Below are 22,200 nucleotides of genomic sequence, written 5' to 3'. Positions count from 1 at the left end.
CTGGAGAACAGAACGGTCATAGAGGGCGTCTCTCCAGAATTTGCTGTCCAGGCAGTAGGGTTTTGTGAACGTGTGCAGCGATGCCAACGTAGCTGCCTGACAGATGCCAATAAGGGGGACTCCTTGTCCCAAAGCAGTGGTATTTGCTGTCACCCTGGTGGAATGGGTACGTAGTCTCACTGTAGGCTCCTTTTTTGCCAAAGAATAGCAACCTTTGATGCACAGAACGACCCACCTGTAGAGGGTCCATTTATGCAAGGCCCGACCTTTCTTAGCACCCACGTAACCAATAAAGTGCTGGTCGTCCATCCGGAATTGCTTTGTGCGATCCAGGTAGAAGGAAAGCGCACGTTTTGGATCCACACGGTGGAGCTTCTCTTTCTCTTTTGAAAGATGCGGAGGCAGAAAGAAGGTGGGCAAAGTGATGGTTTGGCCAATGTGGAAAGAAGTAACCACCTTGGGAAGAAAGGAAGGTCTAGTTCTAAGGACAACCTTGCGCGGATGAACAGCCAGAAAGGGATGCTTGGAAGAAAGAGCTTGTAGCTCACTCAGCCTGCGTGCAGAGGTGATGGCCACCAGAAAGACAGTTTTCAAAGTAAGAAGCCTGAGAGGACAGTCATGTAGCGGTTGAAAGGGAGCGCACATAAGATAGGTAAGCACCAAGTTCAAGTCCCACTGGGGACGGCTGATTAGGGAGCCTTAGGAAGGTTGAAATGGCCGAGAGGTAGCCTTTTAGAGAGCCCAGAGCAGAGCCCTGCTGGGCCAAAGAAAGGAGGAACAAGAGAACCTCAGAAAAAGGGGCGAAAAGGGGATCCACAGCCTTTTCTGTGCACCATGAGACAAATTTGTTCCATCTGTAGTTGTATACCGTCTTAGTGGAGGGACGCCTTGATGCAAAGATAACATCGCAGACTTCAGGAGGCAGGTCAAACAACATCAACTGCCGCCACTCGATCGCCAAGCAAGGAGGTGGAGGCTGGACTGGTTCGGGTGGAGGACCGTCCCCTGCTGCTGCAACAGAAGATCCTCCCGAAGAGGCAGTCAGATCGGAGGATTGATGGCCATGTTGAGCAGCTCGGGATACCAGACTCTTCGTGCCCAATCCACAGCGACAAGAATGACTTGGGCCCGGTCGCGCCTGATCTTCTTCAGCACTCTGGGCAGAAGTAGTATAGGCGGAAAGGTGTACAACAGACCGCAACTCCACTCGCGACGAAAAGTGCTGCGGAGCGAGTGCCGCCTTGGAAATTCCAACGTGCAGAATTGCTGACATTGTGCGTTCTCATCGGTGGCGAATAGATCTAACCAAGGCTCTCCCCACTGCTGAAAGAGACCTTGCGCCACCTCTGAGTGAAGAAGCCATTCGTAATCCATCATGCACCTGCGGCTGAGTTCGTCCGCCCTGACGTTCAGAGAACCTGCCAGGTGTTGAACCACCAATGAAATGATTTGATGTTCTAGCCATGTCCAGAGGCGGAAGGCCTTCTGAGATAGGGTCCACAACCCCACCCCTCTCTGTTTGTTGCAATACCACATGGCGGTGGGGTTGTCTGTGAACACCTGCACTACTCATCCCTGAACAGAGGGAAGGAATGCTTTCAGTACAAGTCGAATCACCCGGATCTCCAGAAGGTTGATGTGAAGCCCGGACTCCGCCGGAGACCAGAGGCCTGTGATCTCCGCCTCTCCCATGTGGCCGCCCCATCCCAGAAGGCAGGCATCCGTCACCACAGTGTGGTCTGGTTGGGGAAGGGAGAAGGACATGCCATTGACCCAATCCTGGTTCGTAATCCATCACTGCAGTTGTTGAGCAGTGCCCTCCGAGATCTGGACGCAATCGGACAGATTCTCCTGATGCTGCCCCCACTGGAACTTCAGGTCCCACTGCAGAGCCCGCATATGCCACCTGGCATGATCGATCAGCAGGATGCAGGAGGCCATGAGGCCCAGCAGCCTTAGGGTTTTTCTGACCGAGATCCGGGATAGAGCCTGAAAGATCAGAATCGAATATCCCAGACTCGCTGTTCGGGAGGGTAGACCCGAAACCGCATCGTGTCCAGAACCGCACCGATGAAGAGGAGCTTCTGAGAGGGAATCAGGTGCGACTTCGGCACATTGATGGAGAACCCCTGCAAATGCAGGTCGTCGGCTGTAGTCTGGAGGTTGAAGACGACTCCCTGGGGAGAGCCCGCTGTCAACAGCCAGTAGTCGAGATATGGAAAGACTGAAACACCTGATCAGCGCAGATGAGCTGCGACCACCGCCATCACTTTCATGAACACCGAGGGGCGCTGGTAAGGCTAAAGGGGAGAACGGTGAACTGAAAGTGCTCGTGGCCTACCATGAACAGCAGGTGGGCCGGCAGGACGGGGATGTGAAAATAAGCGTCCACCGCTACCATCCAGTCTTGCGGGTCAAGGGCAGACAAGACCTGAGCAAGCGTCAACATCTTGAACTTCTTCCGGAGGAAGCGGTTGACGTCCCTGAGGTCCAAGATAGGACGCAGGCTCTTGTCCTTCTTGGGAACCAGAAAGTAGTGGGAGTAACAACCACGACCCACTTCTGGGACAGGAACGTGCTCGATGGCTCCCTTGGCCAAGAGAGCCGTAACTTCCTGCTGGAAAAGGGCCAGATGATCCTCCAACATGCGGTGGTATTGCGGTGGCATGGCTGGAGGGGTAGTCTCGAAGGGGAGGGAGTAGCCACTTCGGACTATTTGCAAACCCCACCTGTCCGAATTGATGGTGTGCCAGTGGAGGAGGTGATGGCGAATCCTGCCGCCCACTGGCCCCTTAAAGGTCAAACTAGGAGGGTTTGGAGGCTGCTGTTGGTGGACTGGACCACCCGCTGGCCCCTGGAACCTCACCAGTTGTTTCCACGTCCCCGGCCGTATGAAGGTTGGGTACCGTGCTGCGGCCTGTGGCCTTAGGTGGGACGTAGCGGGGCACCCCTTTCGTAGCCACAAAAGGGGCAAAAAGCAGGCTGCACTGGACGGGAGGAGAGACCTAAAGACTTGGCCGTAGCCCGTGAGTCCTTGAAGCGCTCTAGGGCATTGTCTGCCTTGTCGCCATAAAGGCGACGGCCATCAGAGGGCATGTCCATCAAGGTGTTCTGGACATCCCTTGAAAAGCCAGTGGTCCTCATCCAGGCGTAGCGTCGAATCGCTACCGACGTTGAAATGGTCCTGCCCAGAGAGTCGGCGGTGTCCGGCCCACAACGGATTGTAAACTTAGCTGCATCTCTCCCGGCAGCAACAGCCTGGGAGAGCACTGCCCAGGCATCTTCCGAACACTGAGGCAGCACTTGCGTCACCATATCCCACACTCAGTGCGAATAACTGCCCAAGAGACATGCGGTGTTTACGGACTGCAGTCATAAGCTGGCGGAAGAGAAAATTTTCTTGCCAAGGTGGTCCAGCTTCTTGGATTCCCTTTCCGGTGGAGCGGTAGGCAAGGTGCTTTTGGAGGTGGAGGCTTGGACCACCAAGCTCTCTGGGGTGGGGTGTTGAGAGAGGAAAGTGGGGTCGTCCGGAACCGGGCAGTGGCGTCGGGGGATAATCCGGTCCACAAGGGGCCCTGTGTTGGGCCTGGACCACATGTCCAAAAGGACGTCAGTGAGGGCCTCATTAAACGGCAGCAGGGGCTCCGAAGAGCTCGCTGCCGGTTAAAGCACCTCAGTCAGGAGGATAGTCCTGACCGCCACCGTAGAAAGCTCGAGGTTGAGGGCCTCGGCTGCCCTACGCAACACCACTGCGTATGACCCTCCCTTCTCCTCAGCCACGGTAAGAGGAGACAACATGCTAAGGTTGGGTGAAGTGTCAAGACCACTGGCATCCCCCAGTTCCTCTCTCCAGTACTGGTCAGTTAAAGGTTCACCTGACCCCTCCCAGTCCTCCTCATCATCCTCGGAGTCCCACTGTTATTGGAAAGGGACCCCAGGAGTGAACAGGGGCACAAAAACCCCACCCGGCACCGTATCCGGCACCGGACGACGCCGGTTCGTGTCTACGTCGGGATGGAGGCAGGGGTCGATGCCTGCCGGGGAGCCAACCGGTGCCAAACACGTGTGTGGTGCCGTAGGAAGTGGCACCGGTGGAGGTGTAAGAAGGTCAATTGGTGCCGATCTGGATCCAGACCTGGATCTAAGGGGGGCCTGCGGTGCCGGGGCCGGAGCCGCCTTCAGCGAAGACCTAGGTCCCCCAACCGAGTCCCCGTGGCCTAAAGGCACGCCGGCGGGGTCGGTCTGCCCAAAGATGGCATGCATCGCCTCGTAGAACATACGAAGCTGGGTCGGGGTCACTCCGGGTCCCAGAAAGGGAGGGAGGGAAGCTCGGAGTCGACCCTTCGGGCTCCTCGTGCGTAGCCGTGGGAGTCGCACCACCCGCGTGCCTCGTCGGATCGGCCGACCGACACGGAGAAGTCGACTTCTTCTTATGCTGCGACTTACCCGAGTGCTAAGACTTTGATGATTTCGGACTGGTGGTGGCTCTGCGACCGGTCCCTAAACCTCCCTCTCGACTGGGACCTCGAATGGCGCGGAGCCGACTGTCAGCATTCAAGCAGCTTTCGGGACCGCTACCGCAAAGCCTTCGGCGCCATCGACCAACAGTGGGAGCACAACTTGGGGTTGTGGTCGCGCCCCAGGCAAAAGATGCACACGCAGTGCGGATCCGTCACCGAAATCAGTCGTTTACAGGAACCGCAGGCCTTGAAACCTGGCATCCCTCATGCACCTGTTCGGAGTCGGAGACTCGAAACAAGAAGTCGACAAAAGTAGAGAAAAACGTAGTAAAAAAATGACTGAGGTACCGCTTTTCCCGTATCTGCGCTGGCTGGCACCGAAAAAGAAAAAACGGACGTCAGCACGTGAGGGCAGCGTCTAAGTAGCTGCCGCAACATCATCCCACCGACCACAACGCCGACAACAGAAGCTGAGCCAACCGACGCCACCTTCCGACGCGCAGAGGTACTGCTGTCGAAAAAACTTTCCAGATCCAGTCTGACGCCTGGGGGTAATTCTGAGGTAAGCAATCTCTAACTAACGTGTTTCTTTCAGATATAACTAAATGCACTTAACCCCTTAACTGCTGAGGCTTTTCCCAGTGAGGAGGGGCTGAGAAAACAAGGAAAATATAACGAATTTTTGAGTAGGGGGGGGGGAATAGGAAACAAGTGTTCCACAAAAAGTGCTTTTTCCTAAAAATTGCATCAAAGAATGTTTTGCTGTGCGAAAGTCAACATCTTTCCAAGTTTCAGGAACAAGCAGAGCTGAAACAAAAAACCCACTTTTTAACCACTGTTTTGGCATTTTTCAAAGAGGTGGCCCTTTTTCCAATTTTTTGTGCATTCAATCTTCTTCCAGTATATGGTGGAAACCGGGGTGAAACACATGGATGATCCAGGAAAGCTAGAGATTTTTTAAAAGTAGACAACATTCTGAATTGAGCAAGGGGTCGTATGTGTACACCCATCAAGGTTTATCCAAATAAACAGTTTAAATAAAGAAATATTGAAAATGAGTAGGGAAAAAAAACGGCCATTTGTGACGTTTTCATCCGTAACCTTTTGGTCACAATGGCCAATTAGCAAAAGCAATATGTCCACATACTTCTGGTTGCGGAGATATATAGAGTTAGTAGGTTGTCCAAGATCCGGAGGCAGCCAGAGCCAACAACGGAGCTGCAGCTTACAATGGTTTTCATTGTGTACCAAGTACAGACCAATTCATATGGTGAAATATGTAGAGTGAAAAATGGATATCAAGGAAACCTAAGTGGAGCGTGGCTAACCACCAATAAAGTAAGACGTGCTTTTTGCTGCTCCCGCCCAGCGATCCCCCAGTTACAAATATCCTGCAGACTCACACCCCCAAAATATGAATTTAGGGGTTGAGGAGCCCTAGGCAACGACAGGGAGTGAGGGGGCTGAGACAGGAGGAGACAGAAAAGGTCCCACACGACTCAAGCAGAGAGGTGGGGAGATGGCCTCGCTGAGGCTTATAACGGCGGCTGCCAACTGAAGCACGGAGATCTGAATGACAGGGAACAGAGAACGAGAGAGGAGCTCACCGGAATGTGCAGAGGAGAAACCCTGACAGAAGGCCCAGCTGAGAGCCAAGACGGAGGTCTTCAGGAGGAGCGGAGCCATGGCTGGAGGTCCTGATGCTGGGGCCAGGTGAGGTGCGGCCCTTGAAAAGCTCGAGAGAAATAGCGGACAGGCAGAGGGCAATAGACTCACCAGAAGAGTGGAGTGGTGAAGGCAGCCTGAGCCGGGCGACTCTACGACTGGGAGGAGGTGATTGTGACACTGGAAGGGACACGGTCAGTAGGAGGCGGTGAGATAGCAAGACGGCCTCATGGGACTGAAGATGGCGACCGCCAGTAGAAATGGAATGAGGCGCCCCTGAAGGCGGCGGAGGAGAGACGAGTAATGCGAATGCCCACCCACGTTACCAGAGGCAAGACGCTAGCGGGAGGCCCGGCTGAACAAGTAAGCACTGGGGCAGAGGAGTTGGAAGGGAGCTGATCGGTGCGAGATTTAGGACTCCCGAGGTGAGGGGCAGCTCACTGGAACGAGAAGAGGAGAAGCCCCAGCAGAGGAACCAGATGTGAGCCGGCAGACTGAGACGGACGTATTGAGGAGGAACGGAGCCGTCACAGGAGGAACCCTGGGGTTGATGCAGGAGATGGCCGAGGCAAGGTGCAGCCCCCGAGGAGCTCGGGGGGAGCAGCAGGAGGAGCAGCAGGAGGAGCAGCAGGAGGAGCAGCAGGAGGAGCAGCAGGAGGAGCAGAGGGCAATCGACTCACCGGGAGAGTGGAGCGGTTCAGACAACTGGAGCCGGACGGCTCTAGGACCAGGCGAAGGCGAGTAAGGCACCCGAAAGGACGCTGGGGATATGAGGTGGGGAGGCAGCAGGAAGGACTCATGGTGGCTGAAAATGGGGGTCGCCAGTAAAAATGAAATGAGGCACCCCTGAAGATGGTGGTGGACAGCAGAGAGAAGCGACCTCCCACCTACACAACCAGAGGTGAGACACTAGTGGGAGAGCCAGCTGAGCAAATAAGCAATGGGGCAGAGAGGTTGGAAGGGAACGGAATAGTAGCAAGAGGGTCCCCAGCACTGACATATGGGATTCTCGGTGTGAGGAGCTGACACTGTTAAACTCGGGAGAGAGGAGAGCCCTGCCGGGAGTGTGACACAGCGAAAAAGGTCAGACCGAAGACTACGGAGACGGGGGTCAGCGCTAGAAGAGAGAGAAGAGGGTCAGGGGCAAGAGGTCCACAGGACGCTGTGGAGAACCATTGGTGGGGAGGAGGTGCAAGGATCAGCTACAAAGGAGCGGGTCCTGGAAAACAGTAGACTGCCATAAACAAGAAGCACAAAAGGAGAGCGAAGCATGCCAAGAGAAAGAGGGATACGGATGCGGGAGAGTGACGGCGCATGACAGCGCGGAGGGGACCGCAAGAACAAGACATAGCCAACTGAGGGCTGCGACGCAGCGGAGGAACACAGAGATTGAAGTCGGTCCCCGCCTAACAGCAAGAAGAATTCGTCCCTGGGCATCTGACGAGGAGGACAATACAGCGGAAGGGGAGCTAAGGAAAAACAGAGCAAGACAGTCTCAGAAGCAACCGAACAGGTAGCGCAAGCCATCGTGCCAGAGAGAAAGCTCCAACGTCTCCCCCGACCCCCCCCCCCCCTGTTAGCAAATTATAGCAGCAGAGGTGAAAATACACCCACAAGGTATGGGGAGGATCACCGAAAGGCACCTACAGGACAATATGGACCATGGCAAGGGACAGGAGCAAGCAGAAGAGGAAGAGGCTAAGGGGGAGCGACAAGGACGGTCTCCCACTCTAGTCCCAAGCTGGAAGACATCATGCAAGCAATCGTGGCCTCCCAGAGGCCCATGAGGCCAAGATAGACACCATAGGGACAGACTTGAGCCTCTTAAAAGATGATCATTGCCGTTTGACAGAAAGAGTAACCAATAATGAAAAGGAGATGGCTGAGATACCCTCGGAAGTGACAGAGATGAGAAAATCCTTAACAGAAGTGCTGAGCAGGGTGAAAAGTCTTGAATCAAGGGACGAAGTCAGTGAAATAACATCTGTGTCCTTGGGATTCCAGAGCACGAGTAAAGAACCAACATGGTACAATACCTAGAACGCTGGCTGAAGACAGAAGTACCCCCAGAGGGGCTGTCACAATGCTACACCCTGGAAGGGGCACAAAGAGTACAGGCGTGACCCCCTAAACCAGGTGTCCCCCCGGGCCCAGTGATTGCTTGCTTACTCCATTATAGGGAGCGAGATCATATCCTGGCACAAGCTCGGAAGTCCAAAAATCTCCAGATTGGGAATAGTGAGATAATGATATTTCCGGACTTCACAAGGGAGGTGCAAAGACAACGTGCCTCCTTCCTAGCTTTGAAGAAGCGCCTCAGACAATTAAAGATGCCATATACCATGATGTTCCTGGCCCGACTACAGGTGGTCACCCAGACAGGGATTCAGTTTTTTCAAACTCCCCAGGACGCGTGAAGCTGGCTGGACACTATCAGGAAGTCAAGAGAGAACTCCCCTGGTACAACCCCCAGGCAGTCGCAGAGAACCCAGGAGCAAGCCCACACGCCATCTTCAACAGAGGCCAGGGAGGAAAGACAAATAGTACTTCGGGAAGTGGCAGACATAAGCCAGGCGGGTTCCAGTCCTAAGATTACGCAAACCAATATTGAGGAGATACAATCAGATGGCTCTGGGGGCCCAGCTCGGCGGAGGATGTATCCGACACGGAATTGCCTAAAGTTACCCCCAAGTCAGTAGATAAACTTATTTGACTCACTTGTCTGCAGTCCTCAAGAACACCATGAGCGGAGAGGCGATAGACTGTCTTCTCTTGTATCCTTTTTGTTCCCTGCCCCCTGGTTCACACCTGAAAGGAAGGCAGACACGGGGAGCAGTGGGGAAAAACTTAAAGAAAGTGCAAGGAGGTGTGGGGGCACAGCCTCTATATTCAAGGAAGGGAGGAAAGCCAGGAGGTGGGAGAACGAGAGGTGATTGGTCGAAACTCCACCCCCACAGCACAACTGCACAGGACCTCTGCGGACAGATACTAAGTAGTATCGAGTTTGGATGGGTTCTGGACTATCACCTGCCCTGGGGTTATGATGTTGGGAAGTTAATTGCTTAGAGGGGTCTTTAGGTGGGACTAGGCATGGCTGCGCTAGAGTAATGGGTGGAGAATTGCTGAAATCGTTCCAATGGGATACACCATAAACATAACATTCCTCTCCTGGAATGTGAGAGGAATGCTTACTATGACAAAGCGCCATAAGATTCATGCATATCTAACTAGAAGGGGCATACATGTAGCTCTGTTACAAGAAACACACATTGTGGCCAAGGAGGGAGAGGCCCTACGGAGGCGATGGAGAGGACATGAATATTATACAAGCTTTTCCTCCTACACTAGGGGGGTCATCATATGGATGAGAGCAGGGGTCCCATTTCAGTGCAGTAACCATATAATAGACCAAGAGGGGCGCTACGTGCTCTGGTAGGGAAATAACCGTAGGGATGTAACGATAGGGAACGTGTTTGGGCCAAACACAGATCAAGCCTCATTCCTAGCAACTCTCCACAAAACTGGCGCCATACTTGACGGGGTCAGTAATAATTGGGGGAGGCTTTAACTGCATAACAGACACAGAGTTAGACCGCTCGCATCCACCGCTGAAAGATTCCCTTATTGTTAGAGCAGCTGAAGCACGACAAGGGTGGCAACAGCATTGGGGACTGATAGATTACTGGAGGGCATTACAACCTAAAGACAGAGACTACTCATTCTTCTCAAGCCTCCATGACGTGCATGTTAGACTAGATGCCATACTTTTCTCCCTGGACGTACACAAACGGGTGAGGACAAGTAAGTACCTTGTCTGGATGATCTCCGATCATAACCCCCTACTGCTGAGGTTCCAGTGGACAAGGGAAAAGACCACGTATCCCCAACTTGGCGGCACAGACCAGAAGCCTTGGAAGACCAGGTCTTTCAAGTGACAATGAGGACAGAGATGGAACAGTATTTTGAGAACAATAGAGGACTGCTACTAATCCAATGGTAGAGTGGGAAACCTCTAGAGCTGTGATTAGGGGAAGTGCATTTCTGAGGTAGTGGGAATCACGGGGACACTCCTTTGAGATACAATAAAGGCAGAGCAAAACCTCTGAGAGTTGGAGAAGGCGAGACCAAACCATGGAGAGCTGCAGGAACAACTCCTAGAAGCCTAAGAGAAAGGGGCGGAGCAGGTAGAAAGGCTTTGTTGCTTTGACTATAGGAACTACATGATAAGAGCCCACGCAGAAAGAGATAAAGCGGGAGCAATGCTAGCATGGTGTAAGAAACTGGCTCTATATATACTGCACCAAAGTGAGATACAGTGTGTATAGAGTCCAAGAGTCTCCAGGGATTTGGCAGAGGTTAAAGTTGGATAGAACCTTACTCTCTAAAGTGGTAGCTTAGTCGAGCAGTAAGGCAGTATCAGAGGACAGTGTAAAGCATTTGATGTACACACTCAGTCAGCAAATGAATTCACACACTCAATAACTGAACTCTAGGCCAATTGTATTGTATAAAAAAATATACTGTTTTATTTCTAGAACCAAGCAAGCCTGGTACAGGTAAGCATATAAAATACTTTGCAGTAGTAATTGACTTGTTTGAACACAGTTCAGAATTGCAGTATAACGGGTACTGGTTTTGATTACAGGTTTAAGAAAGCAGATTGCAACACATTGCAGGTATAGTACATTCAATTGAATGGGCTTTTTAAGTAAAATGCAATTAATTACTTTTCAGATTACTTTTCTAACCACAGGACTGGATCCTAGATTCAGCCCTGGGACATTTCCTGAAAACAGGTGAGTAAATGCGTTTTGGTTAAAGGTATAATTTTTAAGGAATATTATTGTATTTCAAAAGTTGACACTTAGAAACTTTTTCACATAGAATCACCAATGTTATCCTATGGGAGGAAATTCACTTAGCAGGTAAGTTAGGTTATCGTTACTTTTTCTTACTCAGTGCTAGATCCTGGATTCAGCACTGGGACATTTCCTGAAAACAGTTCAGAAAATGCGTTTTGGTTAATCGGCTGATTTTTAAGGAATATTTGCAGTTTTCAAAAGTCGACAAACTTTGAGAGAAAAAGTGTGAATGTTATCCTATGAGGAAAAAATGAGTTATCGGTTTCAAGGTAAGTAATCGATCTTTTGAGTTAGGGTTCTGGGGTTAGACTCAGGGGTCTCCCAGGGCCAGTGATGCACTGTTGTTTCACCCCCAGTGGCACTAGGTCGGCCGGGTGCAGGGTGTTGAGGCCCAATGTTATCCTATGGAGGATAGGGGGGCTCCGGTTGGTGGCTGCTGGCAAGCAGGCCACAAGGTTGTGGGAGCAAAGCTCCTAGGGTTAAGCTCAGGGCACGTTGGGGACCAAATTTGCACCAAAGGGGCACCCTCAGAGGTCGGGTGCCGGTTGACTTCAATGGAGATTCTCCGGGACAAAGAAACACTGCAGGCTCGGGGACGAAGATCTGACCACCACTTCGAGGGGTAAGTTGGGATGTAGAGGGATGGTTGGGCACCACTGGGTTGGGCACACAAGGCCGTGGGGCGACGGGTGCAGGGGTGCCTTTGGACGTCGGATTTTCTTACCCGCTCTGGTCGGGGGGGGGGGGTCTCCTGGATTGAGGCTGCAGGCGTCGTCTGGAGGCTTGAGGTAGGTCAGGGGTCGCCGGATCTCAGGTCAGGATCACCGGGGGGACCTCCTCGTGGTGTTCGTTCACTCAAACACAGGCCGGGCGGGTGCAGAGTGTGCTGGATTCGCGGGTCCTGGCTGGCACCAGAAGCTGGAGTTCAAACACGTCCGGTGTTCACAGGAGAAACAGCTTGGAAAGTGAATGCAGGCAGGTCCTCCGGGGTTTTTGAGGTTGCTGGCCGCTGGACACGCCGGGGTTTTGCAGGAGCAGGTTCGAGGGTAGACAGGCCTGTAGGGCTGGGGGCCAAGTCAGTGGGCGTCGTCCTCTTGTTAGCTCTGCACGGCTTCTCGTCCTTCTTCTTTTCTTGTGGTTGCTGGATCTGAGGAAGGAAGGTTCAGGGTGCCCCTAAATACTAAATTTAGGGGTGTTACAGGTTGGTAAAAGGGCAGGGACCAATGTGTCCCTTCCCAGGGGTGGTACACCCCCTATTCTGCCACTCTCCAGTGGGAGGGGGGCAGGAGCCTGTCCCTGGTTGGCTGGGTCCCCCCATCCTCAAGATGGCTGGGACTCGAGGTTGTGCTTCACCTCGCCTCCCCCACCTTAGGGGTGGAGTTGGCAGAGGTGGGCACACCTCTCTTCCTCACTTGTTTTTCCCGACGGTTCTCCCGCCCAAAGTGGGGGGTAGAACCAGTGGGGACCAGTTCCTGAAAGCAGCAAATGGTCTGGGGAGGCTCACAAAGGCGGTATGTCTTTGAAGCTTCTCCTTCGTGAACCCTGCCCATCCTGGGGGAGGAGGCTTGGCACCTCGTCCCAGGATGTGCATTGTTTCAGGCCCCAGAGAGCAGCAGGCTCTCGACCCAGGGGTCCAGAAACATGTCTGGTGGTGGCAGCCTGCGCAGCCACTCAGTCAGGTCACTGGTAGTTGGTCGTTTTTCAGGGGGCATCTCTAAGATTGATTATAGATGAGGGGGAGGCGGAAACACTGGGGAGGGACACAGAATTACAGGAGGTTAGAGCAGCTATAAAAACATGGCCAGGAATAGAACTCCGGGTACAGGCGGCCTCCTAGTCGAGTTTTATACACAGTATGTATACATCCTGGGACCGAAACTAGCAGAAACGTTCAATCAAGCTAAGCAAGGGGGATTGCTACCGACCTCAACAAGAGAAGCACTGATTATCCCACTGCTAAAACCAGCTAAGCCAGCAACAGATAAAACACCCTGCAGGCCGCCCTCTATGTTAAACTTGGACTACAAGATTTTGAGCAAAATCCTAGCTGAAAGGCTGCTTCCTCATATGTTAGCCCTAATTCATCCAGATCAGGCAGGTTTTATCCCCACACGTAATACAGCAGTAAACATTAGGAGGCTAATGCGCATTCTGGAGGCAGACTCGTATGATAAAAACAAGCATTGGCATAGCCAATAGGTCTCGCTTTTGGGACCTTATAAGTGTTTAGCGATGCAACAGTTGCATAACTAAATACTTATAAGGTCCCAAAAGCTAGACCTATTGGGATCGCGATCAATCATCAAAGCGGCTGTGCGGCCGCGAAAGTGAAAGTAATCGCGATCAAGCGCGGCGCGTGCCCCCGCGCACATGCACTGTAGCTCTAGGCTGGCCATGGTAGCACTTTTTGGAGCCCTCTCAAAAAAAGTCTCGCCAGACCAGCGCATACGCTGGGTCAGGCAAGACCTAATGAGGCAGTCATATTCGCAGTAGATATAGAAAAAGCATTCGATAGTCTGGAATGGCCGTATCTTTTTTAAGTGATGAAGAAATTTAGGCTTGAGAGGATTTTGTACAAAGGATGGCACTGCTATACGCTGACTCCAGAGCGCCGGTTAGGACTAGGGGTCTAATTTCGGAGGCTTACGCAGTGGGAAAGGGCACACAGCAAGGCTGCCTGCTCTCCCCACTGTTATTCGCCTTGGCCATGGAGCCTCTGGCAGCCAGAGCCAGAACGGGAAGTCATTATAGGGGGTTAGAGGCGGTAGGCAGAACCCAGCATATAGCGCTATACACTGATGATTTACTGCTGCTCCTTCAGAATACAGGAGAGGACCCTGAAGGAGCTCGAGGGATGCTGGAGTCACTAGCGAAAGTATCAGGACTTGGAGTTAACTGGAGTGGGAGCGGCCTGGAAGAGTAGATGTCTACCATATTTGGGGGTGTCCATATACCATGATAGGGTGGACTTCTTGGAAGGGAACATAGGGAAAGCAATCAGGGGGTTGAAGACAAGACTAGCCTTTTGGGGGTCCCTACCCTTGTCAGTCATGGGGAGAATATCCTTACTAAAAATTGAGACACTGCTGAGACTTTTTAACCTGTTCGGGGTGTTACCCTGTTTGGATACTAGTGGGAACATTGCGATGCCTGAGGTCACGGGTGATATCATTTATATGGGCCACGGGTAGACGAGTGGCTTGGGCTACTCTAACAGGGCCAAAAAGGATGGTGGGGGTCTGGCACTCTCGGATTTTGAATACTACTACCTCGCAGCTCAACTGCCGTGACTTACGAAATGGGTGGCCGGAAGGGTGGGTGCTACAAAACAGAGTGATGCAGTCCCTAGTCTGTCAGATCTAGCGAATATAATACTCCGAATACCGAGCGGGGGGGGGGGGGGGGGGGGGATTGAGACAAGTGAAGTCAAAGTAATACGGACTCTATGTATGACACTGCTGCATGGGAGAAGCTGGCGAGGCCTGAGGGAATGGGAGGATAAGGGAGTGACCACAATAGGCATGCTGTATGAGGAAGGTATCCTGCTTCCCTTCAATCAATTTAGAGAACATTATGACATACCACAGGGTCACTTTTTACTTTATAACGCCCTCACGAAGGCAATACGGAAACACTGGGGAGAGGGTCTCTCAGAGCCACGGACGTCAGGGGGTGCCAATAAGTGGTGTCAGCAGTCGGGACTTTTAAAGCGGTTAAATGCTTATACCAACGCCTCAGGAACGAAACACTGCTGGCACTTACTAGAATAAGGGAAAGAAGGGTGGAGGATCTGGGAAGTGTGGTAGAGGATAAAAAATGGGATATATTGGTGGAAAGAGCAACTAGGGTCACAACAAGATCCAGATTTCAACTAATCAATTTCTATTTGCTATATAGAGCTTACCTCACTGGCGGGTAAATACTATAGGTAGACTGAGCGACCATGCAAATACAAGTCAGAGATGGCAAACTAAATGAGAGGGAGGGGGAATAGCTGAGACTTTTAGACTGGATAATCCAGACAATACGACAACAGATAAGAGTCAAGAAGATCGCTTGTACACAAAAGAACAACTGAATGGTCAACTATGTTTTTCCTGCTCCTCTAGAAGTTTTATATGTGAAGGCTTTGCAATGCCAAACGGTATGCATAAGAATGTATATGAGTTGATAAGAAACCTTAATAAAATTTTCAACAAAAAAATAATCAAGGAAAGCCAAGTATTTCTGAAATGGGCACCAAATATTGAAATTAGGAGCAGTGGTTATTTGTAAATCTCGGATTTGGTGGGTATCCATATTAGAATGTGATTCAGAGGGCATTTTTAAAAAGGTCTTCTTTCTCACACACTATATTACATTTGGAAGGCAAAAATGTAGCTAAATTCAATTGGCAATGCCAAATGTTCTACAATTCTATGTTCCCAAATGCTTTCCGATGAAAATGGCACCTCGATTGGGTGGGTAGGACTCGTGCCCGTGATAGAAAAAAAGGGCCCAAAATGCAACATAAATACATTTAATTTTTCCACTGAAATCCGGCCATTTTTTGCAACATGGGTAGCTGTGGATTTTGTGCCCTAGTTCATCCGGCATCTATATATAATATAATGGGGTGACTCTGTCCCCCTCAGAGCGTGGGTGTACAAGAATGCGGAAGAGGTTGGTTATGTCGGGTACAGAATTGATTTTGGTTTACTGAATAATAGCAAATAGAAACAAACACAATGAACATTAATACTCCATCCTTTCAATAATTAATGAATGAAAAGGGAAGAAAGGCAAACACCATGAATCAAAAAAACAAAAAACACAACTATTAAATCGATCCAAATCTGTATTTTAAGGATAAATCCATAGTTTTTTTTGACATTTTATGGTGTCAAGATGACATAAGTTGTGAAAGATCATGAACATACAATTTGTTCCAACGGCGCAAGTGATATAGTGAAGTGCTGAATGTGAACACAATATATACAGTGCTGTGTAGATTGCTGAAAATGGTCATTCAAAGACATCCGTCCCTTGGTACATAAAGCTCCGCACCGCTTGGGATATATACGTCAGCGTGCCACACCTATATTTCCTCATCGTGTTAATTTCAGATTTAAATCTGGCTTTACTTGTATATTCCCGAATTGCAGTGGAAAGAACAGACCACTTCACTTTTTGCTCTAGTAACAAGTCCTTTCCAAAGCTCAGATATCCCACTTTGCTACATACTCTAGTACATTGGACTTGGAATGAGCTATTATTAAAACAATGAACTCTACGTCCATGAATAGAATTCCCAAATGTCACCAAAAGCTAGTAAGAGCGATTCATGTAGCCTAGAATATTTAACATATTTCTGGAAAAGCTGAATGTTAACTGTAACTGGAGCAAATAATGGAAGCAGCATAACCTGAAAAGATTACTTGTTTTCTCAAGCGAACCATAAATATACGGCTGGGTTTTGAAAAAATTAACAATGCGAATACATTAAAAAAACATACTGGTCATACTTAAGTCCTGAATACTTTCAAGAAAAATGAAAATAAATCGGACACACGTTACCGCTGGTCTAAGCAATTACGGAGGAGTTAGCATTCCCTAATGAAGTATGAAAAGTAGAACTTGCCCATTCCTGCAGCAATGACTGGAAGGGGTAGGTCGTAGTTGTAAAATATGTAGGAGAGCATCAGAAAGTCAATGTAGCTCCGGTGACTCGGCAGCAGGACAACTGGATGTTCTTTAACAGCCTGGGTCAACTACGAACACAACAAGAAATACAAGACCGGGTCAAATATAAACAGCTGAACTTATAATGCTCCGTTCACATGATGACCACTGCTAAAAAACACACATCACGTTACAGGACGTTAAAGCACAGATTACGACAATCCTGGACGCATGAGATTAAAGTATACATGAATATTAAAAGGTGCTAAAAGCACAGTCAACCAACTAATATAAAAAACCACAGCAAACACAACAAAACAATGCTTAAAATGTTCAAGAATCGGAGTGCTGTCTATTTATTATAGAACAGTCTAACAGTAGAAACGTTTACTGGTTCACAGAAGGGACAACTCAGACCTCAATTGATACTCAATGCAGTGGGGGGGGGGGAGGTTGCCCTCTTGGGCCCAGGAGAGACGACTATATCCAGCTGCCTTTTCCCTGAAGGGAGGGGCTTCTTCCAGCCGCCGTGCAATGAAAGCACTTAAAAGTCCACAAAAAAAGGAAGGTGCACTCTACTGAGAGTCATACAAAACCAACACTTGTAGTAGAAATAGTTTTCTTCTTTTTATTTGTAGTCTTGATAAAAAACAGGCACACAGCCAACGCGTTTGGTTCCCTTGTGCCATGGGAACTTCGTCAGGGCTGTAATAGTTATAGAAAACTCACATAAACATTTAAAATACATATATATATATATCACAATATACAATACGTAAACACAAACGACAAAAATCAAGAGAATCAAAAGATTAAAAGAATAAACATATAACCACAATCTAAATCTTTTAAAATCAGAATGCACATACAAGACTACAAATAAAAAGAAGAAAACTATTTCTACTACAAGTGTTGGTTTTGTATGACTCTCAATAGAGTGCACCTTCCTTTTTTTGTGGACTTTTATGTAAAACTAGTATCTTTAAACAGCAGATACTGGAAGATGTTAGACTCGCTTGCTAATATGGATGACTAATGGAATTTAAGTGCTTGATCGAAGTCAACTGTTCATTTTGTTATTTCAATGAAAGCACTTAGTTGTCCCCGCGACGCGGGACGCGCCCTGGCCAAGCCTGGGCCAACGATGGGTCCCTCTTGAGCCCTGCATCGTCAGGAGGAGGCTGGGCTGGGCTGGGCTGGGCCACCCCCCCTTGATTTCTGAGGATAAGAGGAGAAGGTGCTGTGGTACAGCCTTTGGTGTTTATGGACTGTTCCCAGCATCATTGGTTCCTAGTCCTCAGTGACAGTTCACCCATCAGAGTGGTAAGACATTTTGCCTGTGATGGGGACGAACTCGAACTCTTGCGCGCTAGGGAGGGGCCTCCCTAGCTCCCTATCTACTGTGTAGATGAGCAAAAGAAAGCTTACCATGCAAAACGTGAGAGTCATTGGCATGCTTGAAAGATGGGCATTTTACATAACAAGATAAATCACAGTGAGACAAAATAAGAGGTGACCATCGAAGCAGCATCAACACTGGTAGATTATTTCTGTCCTCTCCTGCCTACCCACCTCATGGGTATTATAGAAGAAGGGAATATGGCGGCTGTTGGCCTGAGCACTGACGAAGTTATTTGTGTTTTTTTACCCCCGTTAAGGCTGCACACATTTCACCTTGTCGCTCAGTAGATTCCCCAGTCAAAAAGAAAACGGAGCATAAGGGCCTGTGGTCTGGTCATTCTAAATGACCTCCTCCCCAGGTGGGCGTAAAGACTGGGAGGCGCCCTGGGGAGTGCACAGACATGACCGTAGCAAACGTGGATGCACAGAGCCCTGTAGAGCCGCCCTCAAGCCATTACAAGGACCTTCTGGATTCACTGGATGCAACAGAACAGAGGAGGGTCAAGGCGTTAACTTTGATATCAAACAGACGGTCTTCAGTCAAAACTTTGTTGCAGACCTGCATGGATGCCTTCGATCAGCTTATTAACGGGGCCACGAGTACCTCAGTAAAAATGAGGCTGCCAGAGTAAGATATGCAAGGGGGGATGAGGCAAGGTGGGGCTGGTGTTTGAGGTATAAATCCATCTATCCAGAATCAGAATGTTAGAACTGTTCAAAGTAAGAGCAAGCCCAATTGTAATGTAATTGTTTCCTAGGCATCAGAATGAGGTCATATCTAAAGTTGCTATTCTCCCGACCTTAGACTTACCGCCAGAGTTTGTGCCTTATGTAGTCACCTTGGTAGGAGTCCCTCCCATATCTGATAAAGTTGAAACATGGTGGGAACTCAAGAACAAATGAGTTCGATGGTTCGGGGCAAGGGTCAGTCAGATACATATAAATACTCTGTTTCGGAACGTACTCATGATTAGACGGGTGGGCTGGGTGGAAAGAGCAGTGAAGACCATTGAGGGAGACTGTTGTAGTAAATTTCCAAAATATTGACCTTGGGGCAGGATCTTGCAGGCTTGCACTAAGAGAAATTGATTAAAAAAAATTACAACAGTTCCACTTGGTTACTACTATAAACCTTCGGGTGCTGTAGCACCCCCCTCTGAATTTTTGGAGTCAGAATAATGGTAAGAGGGGAGGATTGGCGGGAAAACTTAAATCCTTAGCAGCCTGATAGATTTTCCTGTTAGGACACAGACAACTGACTAGAATGTTGGGAAAAGATTTTGATGTCTTTCCGAACTCGACTGCCAGGATTGACATGGTTCAGGTAGAGGCAAATCTGTACCTAAGGTAGCTTACCTGCACATATTTAGAGGCCCCAACGCAAGGTGAACAGTTACTGCCTATAGGGAATCCTGTTGAGACTATTGGAGGGGGGGGGGGCTCTTAACGGCTGTGGTATGATTGGTAATGATAACTCCAATACTCAGTGGGTGAGGTTCCTTTCGTGGAACATCGCAGGCCTTATGAAAAGATACATCTACTTGACTGGCATAAGATGGTTTCGTGTTTCTATCTTATATGCATACAGGGAAATTGGAAGACAGTAAAAATGGCCATAAATGGTTACATGGTATTTGATTCCCCTGCTCAACTATTACCTGTTCAAAAGAAACAATTGATGGACAGAAAACTGGACAATGCAAACATACCTCCCCCCCCCAGTCACAAGGATCTGGGTTAAATCCATCATTCCTTAGCTTACCACACCACCCCAACTTGGACCCAGCCATATGCAAATGAGCCCGAACTGCCAAGCCAGGTCCTCCCTGAACCGGAAACAAGCATCCTGGGACCGGTTTCAAGGCATCACCCTTCATCAGCCAGTCTAGCTTGAATCCAGTGGTGTAGTGACCACGGGACCCAAAGGTGCGGTTAAAAAGTAGAGAGAAACTAGTTGTTTCCTCCTAGGACTCCTTGGATTGGTAGTGCTATTGTAATTATGGTAGAGTAGCCATTACTGACACGAATCCCACAAGGCGGCAGTGCCTGTAGTCACACGTTTGTCAAAGTCCACTGCCCTCTGCTAGTACCTGTTGCGGCCTTGGTCCGGGATATCGAGGGGCACATAACACTGATGGAAACACTTAAATTTCGTGTCCCGCTGGTGATAAGGAGCATATGAGCGTGGAGAACGGTGCTGAAGAGCAATACCCTGCACCAGCAAAGGCCTCTACTGGGCTAACTGCTGCGCCATCTTGCTTTTTGGGAGAGGAGACCTGCCCCGCCAAGTGCCTCTATTGTGGCTGCACTACCTGGGACTCTACCTGTGACTGCCGGGGTCCTGTCCAGGGCATCGCCCTGTTCACCTCCATTCCCGGTCCCCCCTGTGGTGCTCGGCGTTCCCTGGGATGGATTACCGGAGGGATCCGCAGACTAAGATGCTCTTTCCTACATTCCTTGGCAGTTGGGGACCTGCCTGGTGACGTTGGCAGCTCAGGGCCCGGTTGTTGCTGCAGGGCACCTCTGCCCGTGCCTTGCTCTGCCTGCCATTTCCGCCTTTTCCGCAGGTGGGTATTCCACGGCCTGCAAGTGACATCAAGAGAACTGCTATTGTGACTGCCCTGGGGGGAGAAGGGGAATACCGGGCCGCAGATCGGCGTTCTCCCTGCCCTTTACCACCCGCGGAGCTTTGTCGAGGGACTACCTTAAGAAGAGGCCCCGCTGGCACGAATTGGATGCATGGCAGGCACTTGCTTGAGTGAGCCGCTTGCTCTTTTCTCAGAACAGCTGGAGATTGACCTCTAGATGAACACAGGCCCACATCCCCGGACATATCAGTGACATATCAGCCTATATCTAATTTATGTGCTCACCTCCTGGAGGCTCTCAGGCCCCCACATAAAGACCCCATGGCCCTCTAACTTTGCCTGCTGATTGAAGCGAGTCTGAGATTGGAACTGAGGCCCGGACTTTCAGGAGGCCTTGGTCCTTGACCTGCAGTCTCTACTTTTCTTTGTCCTTCAGGCCGGGCCCTTCCTCAGCAGCCCATACAGTGGAAATGCACAGCAGCAGCCTGGATCGCTTGCTCCTCTTTGTTCAACATACTGGCCCTTTCGTTTGGTCCAGAAGTTCTTGATGCTGAGGGGCCCCTCAAATCTACTTAACATGAGCTTTTGGCATCAGGAACCCTCCTGGAATAGGAGGCGCAGACCGTATAAAAAAAACACCAGGGGCCTGTTTCCCATATCAATTGTTCCGAACACTTGGGGGGAGTACGGGCACTTGCGGCAGCGCTATCACCTAGAAGCTAGCCCCTACCTGAGAATCTGTGGGTACTGCCCTAATCTACGGCGACAACTGGGCTCTGCACCTCTTGCTGGCAGATACCATGCCCGGTGGCAAAACAGCGAGGGATACACCAGCGGGATCCTCTAGAGATATTCCAGTCACCTCGCTATGTAATAAAATTCCGGCGCTAGACATGGAATCTCTTGCTACTTTGCCCACTGGTGAAGCCAGAAACACCACATCGTTACCCATCTCGCAGACCTACATGGACCACTTTCTACAGGAAATCCATACTGAAATTGGCTCGATTATAATGGATTTAAAATCCTGCTTGAAAGATCTCCGCCGAGAGGTCACAGACAAAGGAGAGAGAGTGGGCGATCTGAAATGCACGATTGATGCCCGCGCAGAGGATTAAAAAATGCTATGGGGGAGGGTGACAACTCTAAAGGAACAGCATATTCAACTCCAAATGAAGCAAGAGAATCTCGAAAATCGAAATCAATGGAATAACATCTGTGTAAGGGGAGTGCAGAGAGGCACGGAGGGTGATGACATAATCGCCTACACTGCAGAACTTCTCCATGCCGTTTTAGGGGACGACAGTGCCTCACCACCAGCTTTAGATAGAGCACACCGAGTGCCTCTCCCCCAGGGGCAGCCGGATTCTGCTCCAGATATCCTAACACAAGTCCACTTTTTTGTCGAGAAAGAGACTATCTTGAAAACTGTGAGAAATAAGGCAGGCCTTGCCTTCCGTGGCCATGTGATTCATTTGTTCCAAGATCACTCTCCAGTTACCCTTCGTCAACAAAAAAACTTCCGTAATGTCACCAACAAACTGGGGGATCTCAATGTTCGTT

The 22,200-nt window shown here is 50.0% G+C and overlaps 1 protein-coding gene across 4 annotated transcripts in view; it reads right to left on the bottom strand.

Moving 5' to 3' along the window:
- GNPAT (glyceronephosphate O-acyltransferase) overlaps positions 1-22,200 on the bottom strand; it is a 654,210-nt gene that overhangs the window by 407,462 nt on the left and 224,548 nt on the right. For all 4 annotated transcript variants that reach the window (XM_085612021.1, XM_085612024.1, XM_085612023.1 and 1 more), the window contains exon 4: positions 16,608-16,737. In XM_085612021.1, coding sequence (XP_085468147.1) covers positions 16,608-16,737 — 130 coding nt within the window. The remainder of the gene's footprint in view (positions 1-16,607; positions 16,738-22,200) is intronic.

Source organism: Triturus cristatus, chromosome 6, assembly GCF_964204655.1.
Source record: "Triturus cristatus chromosome 6, aTriCri1.1, whole genome shotgun sequence".
NCBI lineage: Eukaryota > Metazoa > Chordata > Amphibia > Caudata > Salamandridae > Triturus > Triturus cristatus.
This window is presented reverse-complemented; position numbering and strand designations above follow the sequence as displayed.